This window comes from Macaca nemestrina, chromosome 14 (genome assembly GCF_043159975.1).
Source record: "Macaca nemestrina isolate mMacNem1 chromosome 14, mMacNem.hap1, whole genome shotgun sequence".
In the NCBI taxonomy this organism is placed as follows: Eukaryota; Metazoa; Chordata; class Mammalia; order Primates; family Cercopithecidae; genus Macaca; species Macaca nemestrina.
In genome coordinates, this window is record NC_092138.1 from 47,405,794 (window position 1) to 47,426,894 (window position 21,101).

General features: G+C 42.8%; 1 protein-coding gene across 1 annotated transcript in view; it reads left to right on the plus strand.

Annotated features, from left to right (window-relative positions):
* Positions 1-2,374: 2,374 nt before the first annotated feature.
* Positions 2,375-21,101, plus strand: part of LOC105489072 (SH3 domain containing GRB2 like 2, endophilin A1) — a 227,123-nt gene continuing 208,396 nt past the window's right edge. The window contains exon 1 of the mRNA XM_011753705.2: positions 2,375-2,597. Within this exon, the coding sequence (XP_011752007.1) occupies positions 2,553-2,597 (45 nt within the window). The 5' untranslated portion in view covers positions 2,375-2,552. The remainder of the gene's footprint in view (positions 2,598-21,101) is intronic.

Sequence of the window (21,101 nt, forward strand, 5' to 3'; positions counted from 1 at the left end):
AAGACATACCCGAAACTGGGCAATTTACAAAAGAAAGAAGTTTAACTGGACTCACAGTTCCACGTGGCTGGGGAGGCCTGACAATCATGGCAGAAAGTGAAAGGCACCTCTCACATGGCAGCAGACAAGAGAAGAGAGCTTGTGCAGGGAAACTCCCGTTTTAAAAACCATCAGATCTCGTGAGACTCATTCACTATCACGAGAACAGTGTAGGAAAGATCCACCCCCATAATTCAATCACTTCCACTGGGTTCCTCCCACGACACATGGAAATTGTGAGAATTACAATTCTAGATGAGATTTGGGTGGGGACACAGCCAAACCATATCAGATGAGGTGCAGAGGATGCCTGGGAGACTGAATCAATGGTTTCCAAAGGATTTAATGCCCTTAAGTCGTTTTTTTTTCTCCCAAGGTAGTTTCTTTGAAGTTAAGCAGCATGAGACTTTAAGTTGGTGGATGAAGAACCAGGGAAAGATAGAAGCTGCCTTTTGTATAATGTAGGGCTCAGTTAAGTATTCAAAGTTCCAAGGAGGCGATTCAGGCCCCCATTTCACATCTTTCTTGGTTAGAGAGCAGAGCTCCTATCCATCCCAGGCCCTTCCACTTTGTAGATCAGTTGCTCTATCTTTTGGCAGCTTCATCCAAGATCTATCTTATGAAAACGTTTCATTGTTCAGATCAGGGACCCGGTAGTAAAAATTAACTATAAAATGCTTTTTTTTTCTATTATGCAAGTAATTGGTAGCCTTTTAAAAATTGGAAACATAGAGAAAAAAGTTTATTCCTAACAACCAGAGCCTCAGTGGATTAAAATTACTCACGTTTCTCACTGATGCTACATGCCCATTGAACATCAGCTGGGGACTCTGCCCTGCTTTAGTCTCACTCTGGATCCTGGCTGGCAGACCACAGCTTTTTAGAATATTGTGGCAGAGGAAAAGAGTGCTTTGCAGCATCTCATACTCACATCTCATATTGCTTCTGCAGAAGTGATAGTCACTTTTCCTCCTAACCCTCTAGTCAAAACTTGTAACCATGCCTCCACTTAACAAGAGGTTTGGAAAGTGCAATTCTGCCATGTAGGGAAAGGTATATGAACAGCGGTAAGGGCTACCACACGGAGAATAGCTCCTTTCATCTGCCTCTCTCTGCAGCCCGTGTCCCTAGTCCATACGCTTTACTGCCCCAGTGCCCACCACTGCTTGACTCTGCTTTTGTGTGTGTCAGTTCACATTATCAATAAGGACCATGACTGGTAGCTCTATGGATGGAGGACCCTTTTGTATCAGGTGTTCACCCTGTGCCCAAGCTGCAGTGCCTAGAAGAGTCGGGGTGGGTCTGTGGTTCCTATCAGACGGCAGGAGTTGTGGAGACAGGGAAAGTATTTCTAGGACTCCCATTTGGCCTTTCTGTCTCTACGCATCCTTGGCAATTTCTGCCATCTTGGCTTCTCCTTCTTATCACGTTGGTCCACATACGGGGACAGCGTCTAAGTTTTTTCTGACCAGCTCCTCAGTCCTAGAAAAACCAGATTTGGTTAAGTACCGGAGCACAGAAGGCATTTAGTGCTGCTCTGCTCCCAAGTCATCTATCAGTTTCACTTTAGCCAGTCATGCCTCCTTAGTTACATATGAAGTATCTATATGTAACTTCGTATCATGCTTTTTCACATTATATTTTGATTTTTATCGGATCAGAAACCCTAAATCCACAAGCATAACACCAAGTTCACATTTGGGCTTTTTCATTTCTGTAACCAGATGACTAAACGCTAGTTTGTAGTAAGACTTCAATTCAATTCTATTTATCTGTCCAGGCTTAAGGGTTCCTGTTCTTCTTTTTAAGTCATTAAATTGTATCAGACAAGGGGGAAAAACCGTGTGTGGCTTTCCCTAAGGTAAGATAGGCTTAAGGGATATTGAAACTAGGGCAGAGAAATGTTTTCTGTGACCAACCAGTCACGGCAAGGCATAGAAGGAGCAATGACTTATTCATTAGTCCAGAAAGAAGGCCAATCCTTTTCGGGCTGCGGCTGCAGAGAGGCCAGGCTCAAAGGGGAGGAGAGCCGTCTGCAGGCAGCGCCGCCGCGGCCACCTGGAAGCCCAGCAAGTCACCTGAGTCGTGCGGGTGCCTGCGCTGCCAATCTGCAGCGACCCGTCCGCAGCCCCCGGGGGCAGGAACACCAGCCCCGGGACAGGAGGACGTCCTCGGCCCGCTGACTGGGGATCCACCCGCGGGTGCCGCTGAGCCACATCCTCGCAGCGGGCGCCGGAGCCCAGGTACCGCGCGCCACAGCACCTGCCCGGGCGTTCCCGCGCTTGGGGCGGGGCTTCCCGCGTCCCCTTTAAGAGGCCGCGTCACCCGCCCTTGACGTCAGAGTGTCTCTCCGCACGAGCCCGCGTCCTGCTAGGCTCCGCGCCCTCGCGCCCACAGCCCCGGCGGCGGCACGACCAGCGGCGGCCAGGCGAGCGCGCCGCCCCGCTCGGCCCTCCCGTCGCGCCCCGCCGCCTCCCTCCCGCACCGCAGCCGCCAGCGCGGCCTCCTGCACCATGTCGGTGGCCGGGCTTAAGAAGCAGTTCCACAAAGCCACTCAGGTAAGGCGCGTGGCAGGTGCGTCCCGGGGCAGTCCGGGGCGAAGCTGCGAGGGGGGCGCTCGGCGCTGGCCGTCCGGCGGTAGCTTGGGGACCTCGGCGCCGCGCCTCGCCCGCGCCGGCCGCGCCCCGCCTCGCAAGCCAAGGCGGCGGCTCGGGGCATCCCCAGGCTGGGCGTCCGCCCTCGGTTCCCCACCCCCGGCTTGGTGCGCGCTGCCTGCCCGCGGGTCCCCGGCGTCCCGCCTGGTTGCGCCGCTCGCCGCCCCCGCATCACCTCGCGCCCGTGTTGCAGGAAGGGGACCGCGGCTGCACTGCTGCCCGGGCGGCGCGGCGGGGATTATGTAAAGTCGCCTTTTCCCGGGTGACCTTGCGGAGTCGGTGCGCCCGGCTGTCCCGGGATGTGTTGGCGTGAGCGGTGGCCGCACTGGGGGTGGCGGCGCGGAGGCCGGCGGTCTGCGCTCCTTTCCCTTCTGTGGTCAGAACCCTCCTTCCCCGCCGCCCGCAGGCTCCAGAGGAACGGAAGGCTGGGGGCTTCCTTTGGAGACTCGCATACATTAACTTTTCCCGGGAGAACTCGGTCGTCAAACTCCTTTGAGGCCAGGGCATGACCACAGTCTGCGGGTCTTAAATATTTCCCTTCAGCAACCAAATTGTTGAAGACTTAAAATCATCATGTATTTTAAATCGTTTTTAATGAACATTTGACATCGTGGATGTGCCCATTTTTCTTTATGGGGTTAGTAGGTTGTGACTGTAATAAAACTAATTAATTTAGATTCTAATAATTAAAATCATTGGACTCGAAGAATTTTACATAGGGACAATTAAGCGAATACTTATGCTGTGACCTATTTCTTACATAATGTGTATGATTACTAATTTTTTGTCTTTCCGAAACAGGTTCAAATTTACGGGATCTTTATCTAAGGATTTTGATGACTTACCTCGAAATGTTTTTCATAATTTAGTGTTAAATAGTTTTTCATAGGTTAGCCTTAATTCATGAGCTTTCTCATAATTTCTCGGAAGTAGTGAGGTTTTTCCTGGGCTACCCCAGTGGCAGCCCTGTTATGAACCACATCCAGAAAAGGTGAGGGTTGTGTTTTACAGAACCTTGGTTAACTTAGGGTGACAGATGTAGCGTGAAATTCACATCGTGTGTGTGTTTCCACGCATATGCATCATCTTCATCACATAGACTTGCCTTTATAGAATCAATTATACCTGTCAACTTAGGAAATCAGGAAAAGTAAGACTATTTAAAAATGTTTCCTAATGTAATTATTTTTGCTTTTCTATTACAATTGGAGTTATCTGTGACCTCTCTGCCAGACATGTTTATGAAAGTAAGTGCTTTGTTTGTTGATGTAGTTTGGAAGGCTTCTAATAACTTTATACTGCAAGTTCTTTCGGATTTACAGAACCAAGCATATGTGCTGCCCAGGAATTCTCTGGAAAGACTTCTTCGATATTACTAACCTTTTTGATTGCTCAGTTGGTCACTTCTCTATAGCATACCTCAACAATACTGCGTTTACCAACACGACGTCTTTTTTCCACTTTGATTCCATAGATTTCTTTTGCAAAGCTTAGTGCCCTCAAAGGCAATTAAAAGTCCTGGCTTTGGAGTGGGAAGGGCTAAGGTTTGAATCCTGCCTCTACTGCCTCTGACCTTGAGAGAGTATTTAACTTCTGAATCTGTCCTTGCTAAAGTGATAATTTCCATTTCTCAGGGTTGAGGTGAAGAGAAACGAGTGTGTAGAACACACGTAAAAAGTGTTCAATAAATGATAGTTGTTGACATTAAGGATATTTTTATTAGTATAAAATACTACCCCTTATGCTATGAAGAAGTTACCCAAGCTAGACTTTTTAGTTTTTCCAACTTAAAAAATAATTAGAAGGCTCCATTTCAGCTAAAGCTTGAAGTTCTATGTAGCTCTAAAGTGTAGAAAAAATAATTTGAACTGTGTTAGGAAAGAAATTAAAAGGTTGGAGAAGGTCTGCGTGTGATGCGATACAGTTACTATTTATCACACCGAATCCAAATGCAGAATCACTGCGTCATTGTCTTCCTTTTACTGAAAAGCCTTTTATTTGAAAGGTGAAGCAGCACGTGATCTCTTATCCATAATTTAGTGTAGCACACTCTTAGAAAGTCTAAGGCACAGGTTACTGTTCTGTGCATATGTATATTTAGGAGGGTATGTAATATCTGTGTTAATGTTTGCATGTGACAAAAAAATTACAGAAATAGTCCTGTCCTACTTTTTTAGCGATTTTTTTCCATGCAGGTCCATGAACCTGATGTTATCTACAGAGAAGCTTTAGACCTAGAATTACTTCCTTTTGAGAACTGATGTGCTGGATAATATAGCGTGGGTTTGTTTGTTTGTTTATTTATTTGAGACAGAGTTTCGCTTCTGTTGCCCAGGCTGGAGTGCAATGGCGCGATCTCAGCGTACTGCAACCTCTGCCTCCTGTGTTCAGGCAATTCTCTTGCCTCAGCCTCCCGAGTAGCTGGGATTATAGGCATCTGCCACCACACCCATCTAATTTTTGTATTTTTAGTAGAGACAAGGTTTAGCCATGTTAACCAGGCTGGTCTTGAACTCCTGACCTCAGGTGATCTGCCCACCTTGATTAGAGGCTGAGCCACCGCACCTAGCCCGTAGTCTGGGTTTATAAGTGTAAGGAGTGTGTTCAGGCAAACGTTTCTTTCTATGGAATTGAGCTTTTTTGCTTGTGTTAGTAAGGGATGATATTTATGTTAATAAAAGTATATTGTTCGTACTTGGAATTTCTGATTAAATGTGTTACAACTGTTGTCTTATATTAAAATTGATTATTTCTACCTTGTTGCCGACAGTTATTTTCAATATATTTACGATTTGGAGGTAAAAAATGCTTTTGCCGAGTAAAATTTATTAGAGGAGAAAATCTTTTCCGCATGAAAATATATAAAGATACAAAAAATTGATCATCTTATTTTCATATACTTCATTACTTAATTGCTCATAAAGATTATTCTTTTTTACTGTAAAAAAGGGCAAATGATCTTGTGTTGCTCTTTTAGTGAGTTTTATTCATATTGAGATTTCATTTTACAAAAGTCACATCAATTTTTTTTCACTTGCTTTAAACTGGCAGCAACTTAGTTAAAAATAGCTGTTTCCAGTGAACATGAAGCTCCTACAAAATCTGTACTTTTAAAAATTCACTCTATCGTGCATATGATGTGTACACATTTGGCTTTATAATAACATCTAAAAGTCTATTATAAAGTAAAATATATTAGGTCATTTTATGATTTTGCTGGAGCTGCTGTAACAAAGTACTACAAACTGAGTGGTTTCAACAACAGAAATGTATTGTTTCCCACTCCTTGAGATAAGCACACTTGAAGTCTGAGACCAAAGTGCCAGTAGAGCCATGAGCCCTCTGAAGTATGAGACAGGATCTGTTCCAGGCTACTTTCTTAGCTCTTGTGCTTTGTTGGGAATCTTTGGGCTTCCTTGGCTTGTAGATACGTCACCTTGGTCTCTGCCTTCACGTTCACATGACATTCTCCCTGTGTGTGTCTTAGTGTCCAAATTTCCCCATTTTGTAAGGACCTCAGTCATAAAGGGTTGGGCAAGACCATCCTACTCCCAGTATGAGTTTATCTTAAATAATTACATCTGCAATGCCCAGCCGGGTGCGGTGGCTCACGCCTGTAATCCCAGTACTTTGGGAGGCTGAGGCAGGCGGATCACGAGGTCAGGAGATCGAGACCATCCTGGCTAACACAGTGAAACTCCATCTCTACTAAAAATACAAAAAATTAGCCGGGTGTGGTGGCGGGCACCTGTAGTCCCAGCTACTCAGGAGGCTGAGGCCGGAGAATGGCGTGAACCCGGAGGGCAGAGCTTGCAGTGAGCTGAGATCACGCCACTGCACTCCAGCATGGGCAACAGAGTGAGACTCCCTCTCAAAAAAAAGAAAAAATTACATCTGCAATGCCCCTATTTCCAAATAAGGTTGTATTGTGAGCTATTGTAATTAGGACTTTAATATGAATTTTGGGAGGAGCACAGTTCAATCCATAAGTCATTATTTGCATAAAAGGATTAACCACACTATTCTATATTTGATTCAACATCTAAGAGGACAATTCAGCCTGTAAATAACGTATAATTTTCTATTGCATCAAAAAGATATACTTTCTTCTTTTTTAATGAGTTGGTTAGTATATTGCTAAGGTCTGATTGTGTCCCCCTAAAATATATGTGTTGAAGCTTGACTGCCAATGTGACAGTATTAAGAAATGGGGCCTTTAGGAGGTGACTAAGTCATGAGAGCACTCATGATTGAGTCATGAATGGGATTAGTGCTCTCTTAAAAGAGGTTGAAAGGGTCACCCTGTCCCCTTCCACCGTGTGAAGGTTTAGCAACAAGGTACCATCTTTGAAGCAGAGGGTGGGCGCACACCAGGCACAGATCTGCTAGTGCCTTCATCTTGGACTCCTAGCCTCCCAAACTGTGAGAAGCAAATTTATGTTATTTATAAATTACCCCATCTAAGGTATTTTGTTAGTAGCCTGAACAGACTAAGACAGAAATATACCTATAATAAACTGTGTTTTCTGATTTTTTTAAATGATAAAATTAATTTGGGTAGTCTGGGTTTTATGATACAGTCTGGTATGTGCTTATTTGTCACACTTGGATTCCATAACTGGGAAAATTTCATTATGTTTGTGTTCTGTGTCTTTTTGTTTTACCTAATTTCCTCATTGAGAATGCTGTATTTTATATAGATGCTTTGCTCAGGAGACCATTACATAAATCTTTTCATGCATTTGTTGATTTGGTGAAATGTTAAACTTGCTAAGATATTGGATTAAATAGCTAATTAGTTATGACTTTATATCAGTGAGGTTTTCAGTTTTTTAATTGCCTCTAATCAGTCAACTCTCTGCTGCCTTTAAAATCTTGGCTGTGGCTTGTTGCTTGACCCAGGATTTCTACACCCGTACCCTATCAGATTCTTAGCCAGTAGTCTCTAATAGGCTGCAAGGGGCCTATATATTTTATAAAATTATAAGTCACATTTTATACATGCATTTTTCTGAGGGAGAATGTCCTTAGCCTATCACCACATTCTTAAATAAATTCCTAATTGCTGCCCCTCCCTCCTCCCAAAAAGTAAAAATACGGTGGGGCGTGGTGGCTCACTCCTATAGTCCCAACACTTTGGGAGGCCAAGGCGGTTGGATCACTTGAGGTCAGGAGTTCAAAACTGGCTTGATCAGTGCAGTGAAACCTCGTATCTACTAAAAATACAAAAAGATTAGCTGGGCGTGGTGGCAGATGCCTGTAATCCCAGCTACCCAGGAGGCTGAGGCAGGAGAATTGCCTAAACCCAGGAGATGGAGGTTGCAGTGAGCCAGGATGGTGCCACTGCACTCCAGCCTGGGCAATAGAGTGAGACTCCATCTCAAAAATAAATAAATGAATAAATTCATCATGTCATCAGGAGAAAGTGAGTGTTTCTTACAATACCATCACTCCCGTTCTGTTACTGGGCTTTAGGATGCCTGATCAAAATGCAGCCTTCTCTGCATTAGTTTTAGCAGCAATCAAATATAAAAAACCTTTCCAGAGGTGTCAGGATTGAATGAGATAATGCTTGTGAGAGTGCCATGCTTGCATAATAAGGATCACTTGAACCATGTAAAACAGAATGTTAATGAGCTTGAAGTCATCGATACGATGATACACTGGCACATGGGCCTGTGGGGTATATGAAAAGAAAGTGGTGGCTGAAAATGATTTCCCTTTAGACTGAGAGTCCTCTTGATTGAAGTTTGTGTTGTTGAAACAGTTGTATTTTTGCAGGCTTTTTTCCTGTAGTGATTCTTTAATGTTTGAAATTGAGTTTATATGAATTTTGGTTTCAGTCTACTTGGAAAATTTTAAAGTAGCCTGCAAATTAATTAGAAGTGCCCTAAAAAATGGCAAGACTTGGTTGGGGCAAATGGTGCCTGTTTTGAGACAGATGTCATGGTGGAAGGGAGAGGTTTAATATTCAGTGGAGGGGAGCTGAAGCTTGCAGAGCAAACTCCATTCTGCCAAGCTTCTTGTGCTGATACAGAGTCTCAGGGCGTCAAGCAACCCGAGGGCTTTCTTCAGAGGAGTAGCTTAAGGCAGCGGAGAGAGAAGGGCAGCACACACTGACGAATGAATAATGAGAATTAGGTGAGGAGATGGAGTTTAGGAACTGCTTCAAACTTTAAGGTGGATTCCTGGTGGGCCTTTCTAGGGATGAGCAATTCTTCTGAATTTAAGGCCAGATAGGGGAGACGCTAAGTGGGTAAGAAGTCAGTGGATTTTTTGGCCTCCTTTTTTCTCTTTTTGTTCTTTTACTCCTTTGTCCTGTATTCTTTTAGGTAACGGTCAGTGAGGTGTAGCCACAAGAGGGGACACTGGAGAGGCTCAAGAAAACAGAGTTTATTATACTCACGGGTCTTAGAATGACAGTAGCACTGTATAGGAGGATAGGAGGGGGACACATGTCAGGTGGAGGTAACAGCTCTGAGAGCAGGATCACCTAAGCAGGTGGGAAACAGGTGGGAGCAGAGAGAGCAAGGACTGTGGGCCAGTGCCTTTACTAGTGGTCTCGGTGCAGTTCACAGGAAAAGGTTGGGGGGGATTTCACTGGTGCATTTTGGTGCATTTGGTGCATTTGCATTGGTGCATTGGTAGGTCGTGGTCAAAAGAAGACAGAGAGGTGAACTTGTGGTACGGGCCAACCTTATCAAACTTGTGCACCTGGTTACCTGGGTAGGGTGTTCACAGTTAGTGTATGTGGGAAGGAATGTTGAGACAGCAGTAGACAAACTATGAAGTTTTGAACCTTTGTAATACAACCCTTCTCAGTGTTTTTGGTTTAGAATTTCTTTGTTTCCATAAACACTTAAGGAGCCCAAAAGCTTAAGAATGATGCACATGGTATCTGATGGATAATAAAGACTAAAAAGAGAGCTATAACTATACTTATTAAAATACCATGATTGTGAGACCCTGCCAAGTCTTTTACGTTCTACCAGCAAAATATTTTCATGCTGTACTAAATCATTAGCTGATGACAAATGCTTCAGGAAATAACTTCACTATTTATGAAGGTTTTACATTTAGTACAACTTCTAAATGCCAAATATGATGTTGTAGTTGCTCTACCCTAATCTCCCTCCCCACCGGGTCAAATTGTATATAGTAGGGATGAATATGGAGAAGCTGTCAGTAATACTTGTGAAGAACCCACAGCTCCATGGAGGTTTGCTTGGGTACTTAGGACACTGAAGGACCTCTAGGCAGTGTTTTCTGGATCCTTTTGAATTATGATATATACAAAAAATAGAAATATCTTTTTTATAGTTCAAACTAACCTTTTCCCATAGATATTAATGGAAACAGTTTTATAATGCTGAGAAATATCTCAATATCAAGGTATATATTAGTCTGTTCTCATGCTGCTAATAAAGACATACCAGAGACTGGGTAATTTATAAAGGAAAGAGGTTTAATTGACTCACAGTTCTGCATGGCTTGGGAGGTCTCAGGAAACTTACAATCGTGGTAGAAGGGGGATCAAAAATGGCTTTCACATGACGGCAGCGTGGAGAAGTACAGAGCAAAGCGGGGGGAAGCCCCTTATAACACCTTCAGATCTCGTGAGAATTCACTCACTATCATGAGGACAGCATGGAGGTAACCACCCCCATGATTCAGTTACCTCCCACCAGGTCCCTCCCATGACACATGGGGATTATGGGAACTACAGTTTAAGATGAGATTTGGGTGGGGACACAGCCAAACCGTACCACAGAGTAACGCTTGAAAGAAACATAAAGCAGATAGTCAGCCTATGCTTTTAAATGTATGGGAAATCGGCTGGGTGTGGTGGCTCATGCCTGCAATCCCAGCACTTTGGGAGGCTGAGGCAGGCAGGTCACTTGAGGAGTTTGAGACCAGCTTGGCCAACATGGCAAAACCTCGTCTCTACTAAAAAAACAAAAGTTAGCCAGGCGTGGTGGTGTGCATCTGTAATCCTAGCCACTCAGGAGGCTGAGGCAGGAGAATTGCTTGTGCCTGGGAGGTGGAGGCTACAGTGAGCCAAGATCATGCCATTGCACTCCAGCCTGGGCAACAGAGCGAGACTGTCTCAAACAAAACAAAACAAAACAAAAAAACCTAAAACAAAACAAAAAAACAGGAAATAATGTCCACAGTGAACGATCCCAGTGAGGAAAGGAAAGAAGGGGAGTCAGGACAGTTATTGTCTGTAATAATGATGGCATCCTGCAGGGGGCATCGTGGAGTCCCCTGCCTGCCGGTAGAGGAAGTTCCTTGGTTTTGCAATCTGGCTCTGCAATCTGGGAATAACTCTTTTGTTCTTTCTTGTATGTATTTGGCCAGGTCTAAGGAGGGTGAGAAGAAATGTGCCCTCTTTGGGAACAGCATAACTTTTTCAGTCAACTTTCTGTTTATTTAAATTTGGGGACTGTTTTACAGTCACAGGCTTTTAACTACCCATGGTTGATTTGAGTAATGAACTTTCTTCAGAAACTTACTAGGCTTCTGGCCAAGTGCTGTAGCTTATGCCTGTAATCCCAGCACTTTGTGAGGCTGAGGTGGGGAGATCACTTGAGGCCAGGGGTTCAAGACCAGCCTGGCCATCATGGTGAAGCCCCTTCTCAAACTACAAAAATTAGCCAGGCATGGTGGCCTATGCCTGTAGTCCCAGCTACTCAGGAGGCTGAGGCACGAGAATTGTTTGAACCTGGGAGGTGAAAGTTGCAGTGAGCCAGATGGTACCACTGCACTCCAGCCTGAGCAATAGAGTGAGTCACTGTCTCAAAAAAACTAAAAGCAAAAAACAGAAAAACTTCAGCTTAATAGGCTTCTGATCTGTTTTCTTCTTGTCAGTTTCATTTGCCAATTTTGATGATGGAAATTCTTTTTTCGACCTAATTTTCAACCAGTAGACTTGGTTGTGTTACTCTGAACTTAGCAAGAGGGCCTGATACTTTGGCTTAGCCGAGAAGTCTTAATGGTACTTTGTTGCTCAAAGTCTTTTTCATTTATATTTCCCGTTATTTGCTTCAGGGACTCAGGATGACCCTGGATGGGTTCTGCCGTCTGTAACACATGGTTTTCAAGGTTGCCAAAGGGAAAGAGTATGTTTGAACAAGCATAGGAGATATCCATAAGCCAGGTCTGGAAGAGGAATATGGTAGACAGAACGCTATGAATGTTGGTGACTCTTGCTGTTGTGTACTCTCCTCCCCTTTGAGTGTGGGTGCAATGTTCAATTTGAAAAGATGTTATTCCTGAGATTTTAACTTTATAAGACAAAAGGGAGATTATATGATTGGACTTCATCTAATCTCATGAGCCCTTTAAAAGCAGGATATTTTCTCTGGCTGGTAGCAGAAGGAAAAATCAGACAGACTGGAAGTATGAGCAGGACTAGACATGCTGTTGTTGCTTTAAAGAGGGAGGGGCCATGTGAGTAGTAATGCAGTAGCCTCTAGGAGCAGAGAGCAGCTCTTGAATGATGACCACCTAGGAAAATAAGGACCTTAGACCCACAGCCTTAAAGAACTAGACTCTGCCAAGAATCTGAGGGGAAGGGAATTCTTGCCCCCAGCTTCCAGATAAGAGCCCAGTCTAGCCAACACCTTGATTTTGGCCTTGTGAGGCTCTAAACAGGGAGCTCAGTTAAGCAGGCCCAGACTTCTAATTTATAGAATTGTAAGATAATAAATGGGTATTGTTTTAAGCTGCTAAATTTGTGGTAATTTGTTATACAACAGCTGACAACGAAGAGAAGGAATAGTTCCTTCTGTTTATGTTTGGTTGGCTGGAACTTGTAACATGGCCCCTCTGTGGGCCTTGTTAAGCCTTTTCTCTAAGAGAAAAGCCTAGCTATGTGCCCAGGATGTAAAAGTGGGTTTTTGGTTAAAAAGCTAGGAGTTTTGCCATTACTGTGCCTATAATTAATTAATTGTGTGTCTGTATATTAATGTATTTGTGAGCTTGTAAGTGTATGTAGATGTGCATATGTACCTACACAACATGCATATGCTTGTATGAATTTTAAGTCTAGTTTGCTGAATAAGTCTTTTCTTAATACCTATGGCTCAATATGTTCCATGTGCCTTTTGAAAGAACATTTCACTCTGTCACCCAGACTGGAGTGTAATAGCGCGATCACATCTCACTGCAGCCTCAATCCCCTGGGCCCAAGCAATCCTACCACCTCCGCCTCCGGAGGCATGTGCCTCTATGCCTGGCCCGTATGCCTTTTTAATATATTTTATATTTTATAGATTTTTTCCTACAGTGCTTGGGCTTTTTGATATTTAAATGTTTTTCTTTGATGAGGCACAAGTTTATTTCTGTGGCCCCTGATCAGTTTTTTGTTTTGTTTTGCGGATCAGTTTTAAACAATGGCACTGTTCAGTACTTGCTGAGCAGTACCTTAGCTTGGTGGGCTGGTGGAACAGTGACAACTTCACTAACCTTGGAATAGGGGCACTACGGATCTGCAAAGAAGTTTCTGAATTCTTAGTCTCTGACAGTGTGGCAGGGATTTCAGTGAGAGTAGAGGAGTTGACTGTTAACCCTACATCTGTTTTTGTGCTTGGGGAAGGCTGACACCAACACAGACAGTTAAATGCCCTTACCTAGTACAGGCACATTAGATGGCTACATGGTACTTTGAAGTGGTTCATTATGTTGTTGAGGATTGCAGATTTGTGTAACACACTTGAAGTGTGTTGTGGTGTAAACAGCAGGGGTGAGGGTGGTCGTGGGCCCTGTAGCATGTGGGCCATTGTCTGTGATGTGTTAACCCCATGCTCTTTGATGTGATTCATGGATCCTTAGCCCTGAATGGTTTTCTAGGTACATGTGGTAGACGATGCCAGACACAATTTGGAAGGCATGAGGTCTGGCATCCTGAGATATATTTTAGGGACTTGGTGTCAGTTGAACAGCTTGGCCAGGGAGAGAATAGTGAGGCCTGATTTTGTATCTGAGTGGTAAGTAACCTGAAGGAGAAGTGTCCTATAGAAATTGATTACAGGGAGGACACACCTCTCACTTCTGTTGTCATTTTCTGCATATGCTGCTCACTGAGGTGACCCTAATGTGCTTCTTTCTGTTGAGTTAATGTTGTGTACAGTGGCTTGATGGTTGAATTTATACCATTCATTATTTTACTGCTTAAGTGGCTGCATCTGGGCAGGAAGGACCTACAAACCCTTTGCCGTGGCCATCGCACATCGTCATCCTCTAATTCACTGGATAAAGGAAGTGTTTTCTGGAGGTGTTCGTCAATACTGTAGTTAAGAGTTTACTGATTAATATTAATAGCCTGTTGTCCAGAGATCTTCTACTTCTTATGATCAACCTTGCACTTAAGTTCTATCTCCCATTTCACTTTTTAATTAAGTTTAACAAACAGTGAAATTGTTGTCCCTTGTTCTCTTTTCCATTCATCTCATCCATTATGCTCTATGTATTTTGGGCCATTTGAAGCTCATAAATATAAAATCTTTGGATTTTTCACCTTTTGATCATCGTATTCACCTTAAACCCAGTCCAGATTTTCCAGAGATATTTATAGTGCTCATCATCCCTGTGTTCTAGACATGGAAAGCTCCTTTTTCCTAGCTCCGAGAAAAGCTAGAATGTCATTCTTTATGCAACTTACGTTGTTCAGAAGATATTTTTGTGATCATTAAGGTGCATTTAGTTCATTTTTGCTTTATTTTGTTTTTGAGACAGGGTCTCACTCTGTCTCAGTGGCGTAATCACGAATCACTGCAGCCTCGTCCTCCCAGGCTGAATCCTCCCTCCTCAGCCTTCTAGGTAGCTGGGACTATAGGCTCACATCACTACTCCTGGCTAATTTTTTTGTATTTTTCGTAGAGACAGGGTCTTGCTACATTGCCAAGGCTGGTCTTGCACTCCTACTCAAGTGATATGCATTCCTCGGCCTCCCAAAGTGCTGGGATTACAGGCATGAGCCACTGTGACTGGCTAACATTTAATTCACTTTTTACAAGCTCTTTAAGCTACTTTCTTTGTCTGAAGACATACACATTTAAAGCATTTTGATACATTTTCACCAAAAAAAATCACCTTACATCAAAGGACATGTCTTAAACAGAAAGCTTATCATAAAATCTCTGTATCAATTGTTTTCCTAAATTGATGACTGTTACCTCTTCTCCTTTTATGAAGCAGTGAGTTATACTGATACTTTATGATGTATACTGGCTTGCCCTTTATAATATCTAAAGTACCTAAGTTCTTAGTGTTGTCACCCCTCCAGTGACCGCCAAAAAAGGTCAACAGGTCAGAGGTAAATTAGCATTTATGCAGGAATGGGAGTTGCAACCTGGCTAGCAGTCAGAGATTGCACCACTCGAGAAGGGCAAGGGGGCTATTTATAAGAACTTATTTAGATTATGTAAGTTGCTTGTCACGTTGTTTCATTGGTGTATTAAACAGAGAAGTCTTTGATCAGTAGTAGAAGGGTACATTTGCATCAGTCAGTCAGGAAAAACCTATATTCAGAGGGTTTGTAAAGATTAGGACCAGTTTTACTTGTATTGTGTAGTGGTGAGAGCACAGTTGTTTGTGAAGGAATGTTTTTCACAGTTCCTTTTTGGGTCTCAAAGTTCATCAGCAGTTTAACATGGAGTCAGTAGCCCAAGATGGAGTTACTGATGTAAAGCCTGGAACATTGCTAAGCTCGTACTGTCCAATAAAACTGTGTCTAGTGATCGCTGCTGTGAGTGACTCAGGTGAACGTAGGCATTTTCCGTAGGCTTCTTCCATATATGGTAGAATAATTTGGCTGTTTCCTAAGTGTATCATTCAGTTGTATCTTTACGACATTTTGTCGATCTGTGTTCGTGTTTACTGACTATATTGGGGTTCTCCAGCAAAACAGAACCAACATGATGTATAGATATATGAGAGGGATTTATTATGGGAATTGGCTCATGTGATTATGGAGACTAAATCCTGCAGTATACTTTCTGCAAGCTGGAGAACCAGGAAAGCCGGTGGTGTAATACAGTCCCAGTCGAAAGGCCTGAGGACCTGAGGAGCTGCTGGTGTAAGCGCCAACCTCAAAGGCCCAAGAATCTGGAGTTCTGATGTCCAAGGGCAGGAGAAGATGGAAGTCTTGCTTAAGAAGAGAGAGTAAATTTACTTTTTGCTCTTCCCAGGCCCTCAAGTGATTGGATGTCTGCTGCCCTCAGATCTTCTTTGCTCAGTCTACTGATTCAGATGCTAATATCTTCTGGAAATACCCTGGCAGACACACGCAGAAATATTTTACCAGCTATCTGGGTATCGCTTAACCCAGTTAAGTTGACACATAAAATTAATAATCACACTGACATAATTTAAAACTGAATCATTGTATCATTTTCATAAATGGAAAAATCACTATCAATTATCATATAAAACAAAACTAAGTCCTGGATACTCTTGCCTGAGTAAATCTGTGAGCTTGAGATTTATTCTGGCTTTGTTAAAACAGGAGATTAACAAATAAACAAGTAGTAGATATTCTAACAATACGCTGAGATTTCCTCCTTCACTAAATTAGAATGGAAGAAGAATAAAACGGATATTTTAATTTGGGGATTCAGTGTTCTTAAGGACCGTGATATTGTGAAATATGTATTTTGTCTCCCTGTTTCCTCACAGAAAAAAACTTCTAAAACCTATGGGATCACCAGAGTGGTAACTGTCTTTTCTCTGCTATGAGATGACCGGTGGCTGGGGACTCCTATAGCTTCAGGTTGGGGGCCATTCACCAGAAAGACCAATGTATGCTTAGAGGGTTGGGACTTTCAGCTCCACCCTCCAGCCTTCTTAGAGGGGAAAGGGGGTGAAGGTTAAGTGGATCACCAAAGGCCAGTGATTTAATCAGTCATGCCTACTTAATGAAGCTTCCATAAAAATCCAACATCACAGGGTTTGGGAGGATTTTCACCCAGCTGAACATGTGGCGGTTCCTGAAGGAGGGTATGCCTGGAAAGGTTATGGAAGCTCCAGGCTGCTTCTCCCATACCTCGACCTATGCATCTCTTCCATTTGACTGTTCATCTGTATCCTTTGTAATACCTTTCTAATAAATGGCTAAACGTAAGTAAGTGTTTCCCTGAGTTCCGTGAGCTGCTTTGGCAAATTAGTTGAACCACAGGAGGAGGTTGTGGGAACCCTGATTTATAGCTGGTAGGTTAGAAGCACAGGACTGTGCTTGTGACTGGCATCTGAAGCCAGTTGTGGTACTGAGCCCTCACCCTGTGGGATCTGACGCTATCTCCAGGTAGTGTCAGAACTGAATTGAATTGGAGGACACCCAGCTGCTGTCCAGTGGGGAATCATCTGTGGAATGGGTTGCTGGTAGGGAGAAATCCCCCACATTTTGATGACCAGAGGTCACAGAAATAGTCTCTGCTGGGTATTTTGAGATATATATAATAGGAGAAACTGAGTTTGTTTTTTTTCTACATCCTTACAAGGACACAAGTCTGTACCAGCTGTCTTGTTCAAAACATGGCCCTTCCCATACATAATTTGACTATGGAAATGGTTGACCTTTTTCTGACTACCAAGGAGTTTGCTGGCCATAATGGGTATTTAATTATATTTTAGAAAAAGGAAGGTCATTTGGTTAGAGCAGCACTGAGTCATCTGTTCTGTGCCTGATGTTCAGAAAGGAGGTAGACATGTTCTTTAAGGGAGGCTCTTGAGATAATTTAGAAAACGGTGCAGCAGCATCCATCATCAGGCTGTGTGGCACAAGATCAATAGGAGCCCAGAATTAGAAGCTCAGAGACTTCAGATCTCCTACTTTTCCCCTTCTGAGCTCTTGCGAGACCCCAGGCCGTCACTAGTCATTTGATCTCAACTTCTTCCTCCTCACACCCACATTTTCTCGGTTGCACAGCTGAGGTAATGTGGTCCTGGGCATGATTTTAGGTTCTGACATTTTATGCTTCTGGTCTTGTTCCCCTCTGGTTCATTATCTAGTGTGGCTATAGTGACTTTTCTAAAGAGCAAATCTAGCATTTTTTCTTCTTCTTGAAACTCTTCAGTGGCTCCTTATGGCTCCCAGGATAAGTTCCTCTGGAGTCCTATTCAGGAGTCTGAAGTGTCGTCTGTGTCCTGCTCAGTGATCTACTCTCCTCTCACGCTCGAAATGTACCCTGAGCTGTAGCTGTGCTAGTTATCGTGACATCTCGCAATTCTACCATACAGTGTTCCTTGCCTTTCAAGCCTTCCCACCATGCTCTTCCCTCTCTGTGGAAATTCCCTTCCTTCCACTTTGTATTTGATTAATCACTACTTTAATTTATCAGCTTGATATTTTCTCAGAGAGGTTACCCTTCCCTCATTTAGTGTGGGTTAAATGTCCTTCTGTGTGCAATGAAAATTGCGTGTTGTGGGAGAGGAACAACACACACCAGGGTCTGTGGGGCAGGGGTGGGAGAGCATCAGGACAAATAGCTAATGCATATGGGGCTTAAAATCTAGGTGACAGGCTGATAAGTGCACCAAACCACCATGGCATATGTATACCTATGTAACAGACCTGCACGTTCTGCACATGTATCCTGGAACTTAAAACAAAAATTAAAAAAAATTGCCTGTTGTACCTCTGTGAAGTGTAGTGCTTGGCCCACTGCTTTACAAGCACCAGTCTCCTTGATGGTGTCCTCTAGGGTGGGTATAAAGAGAGGGACCCTGCCTTTCTATACTTCATTCTGTTGCCAGTTCCTAGCCTGTAGTGGGCATTTAATTGATAGTTGTTGAATGAATATGTAGTTCTTGTTTCTTTCTATTGATCCTTATGTATATTTAAAAGGGGGTCCTATGCATATATTTTTGATGTATTCATTTCTGCTTAAAATATATCACAGATTTCTAAAAGTGAATGTAGAATTTAAAGCACACCCTCATAAAATTGTAAGTCTGTAAGTTTAAAATAAACTTCCTTCATTGTACAGATGGCTAGCCTAGGTACTATTTTAACTCATTTATTACAGCAACCCTGTGGACACTATTATCCCCATTTTACAGATGAGGAGGCTGAAGCACAGAGGTGGTTATACAGCTTCAGTGGCAGAGTCAGGATTGAAACCACACCACCTGGTTTCAGAGCCAGTAACTGCCCGTAGTTTTTAACCATGAGTCCTATTGTCATCTTAAACATCAAACCAGGACATATCTAAAAGATCTTAGCAATCACCAAGAAGAAGAAATGAACACTTTAGTAGAAAAATTAGGCAAAAATATGGAAAGGCAGTATTTGAAAGAACAAGTGGCCAAGATACGAATGCAAAAATCAAGGAAATCAAACAGCAGTATCTGACATTTTTCATTGTTTAGATTGGCAGAGATGAAAAGGATAATAACATTCTGGGTTAGCAAGCGTGTGAGAACATGAGTCCCCGTTTATGGCGGGAGTGTAAACTGTTAAAACACTTCTGGAGATCAGTAGTTCTTTTCCCTGTAATTCTATTTTTAGGAAACTATTCACAGAAAATAAATGTATAAGTATGTACAACTTATGTATGTACAAGATTGTTCACTGTAGTAGTTATTGTGGTGAAAAATTGTAAACAACCTAAATAAGGGATAAGGAAGTAAATCTGTATGTCAATATTGTGAAATCTCTACAGTTGTTTTATATATAGGGCAATATTTATTGCAGTAGGGAAAGATTCATGATTATTGCCAAAATGAAAAAAGCCGGCCATAAAGCAGATATGTAATATATAGTAAGCCTGATATTGTAAAAATATAGCCGTTATAGTAGCCAAAATGCACTGAGAATTTATAGACCAGGCACCATGCTATATTGTTACAGTAAGATTATTTTTTAAATGAACATTTGAACAGTGATTATTCCTGGTCAGTGGGTTTATGGGTGAGCAGTTAGTGTTTCTACATTTTTTTTCTTATCTTTGGTAATTTGATATATTAAAAAATTTTTTTCCACTTCATTATCTTTACTTGAACCCCACTTTCTCAGGATAAGTTGAAAACAGGGAGTGAAATAATTTTAGGAACCATCATGGGGACTAGCAGCAAACCTAGTTTCTAGCCAAGTTCTAGAACTATAAATAGATGTCAGTTTGTTTCATTAGGCATTTAGCTTAAAACTATGGGAACACCTGCCCTGCCCTCCATAGAACCCTGAATTAAGTTGTGCTGCTGGGGTTTCTTCTGAATGCATGGCTACTTTTCTGGTTTCACCAAGGAGAAGTGTATGAACATTATAAATAAGCAGCTGCTAATGACTTTTGCTGGCATTTCTTTTAAATGAAGATTTTTTTTCAGTTCCCTAGTCTTATCCCTAGGAAAAGTAGTGTCATAGCATTGACACTGTTTCTTCGTAAAGGGAAAGAGGGCAGCTAAGACGTGTATAGTGTATTGGAGTGCACCTGTAAGATGTTCTTGGTAATTTGGTGTGGGCTGTTCAGCCTCATTCTCCAGCCCTTAGGCCAGGAGTCTCCAGGGCATCTGTCACTTCTTAGCTTCTCAGCAAAAAGCCTGTAGGCAGTGCCACTCTAGCAAAACAAACAAGCAAACAAAAAATGAAGTGAGGGAGTGATACCTGAGAAGATAGGAGACATTCCCAGTGATCCCTGTTGAACCTGAATGCAGAACATTGTTAACAGTCTTTGGCAGGCTTCTATTTTGAAGGCGAAAATACAAAGTTTAGGAAACCATAAATGATAATATATTCTTCTCACCAACCCAAACAAAATAGATCAAAATGGAAAAAACACTACCGTGAAACACAGCCTCAGTAATGAGATGGGCAGGCCACTTTTGCCTTTCTCCCAGAGAGGACACGTCTAGCAAGATCCACCGGACTGCTGATGGTGGTAGATTGCTGTGTACAGGCATGCGTTTATGGAAGGTCTGGCTTTGTCTAGGAACTGCCACTCTTTGATGGCTTCAATGGCAAGTGCTTCGACCCCTGAGATAAATAATTTCTGTGAAATCATTTCTAGAGTAAGGCTTACTTTTCCAGCCTCTGCAGCATCTTGTGATGTTTCTGGGGACAATATTAACTTGTAAGTTGAGAAACAGTTGAGACTGCTTCAAGAGATTTGTTTTCTTGTGTAGTAATCTTCTGAAGCATATACCAAATTGATGTTTTTATTTGCTGCAAAACCTCAGGTTTTGGTCCTTTTAAAGTAGTTTCAGATATCAACATTTAAAAATAATTAGCCAGGCACGGTGGCTCATGCCTGTAATCCCAGCACGTTGGGAGGCTGAGGCGGGTAGATCACTTGAGTTCAGGAGTTCAAAGCCAGCCTGACCAACATGGTGAAACCCCATCTCCACTAAAATACAAAACAATTAGCTGGGCGTGGTGGCACACGCCTGTAATCCCAGCTACTCGGGAGGCCG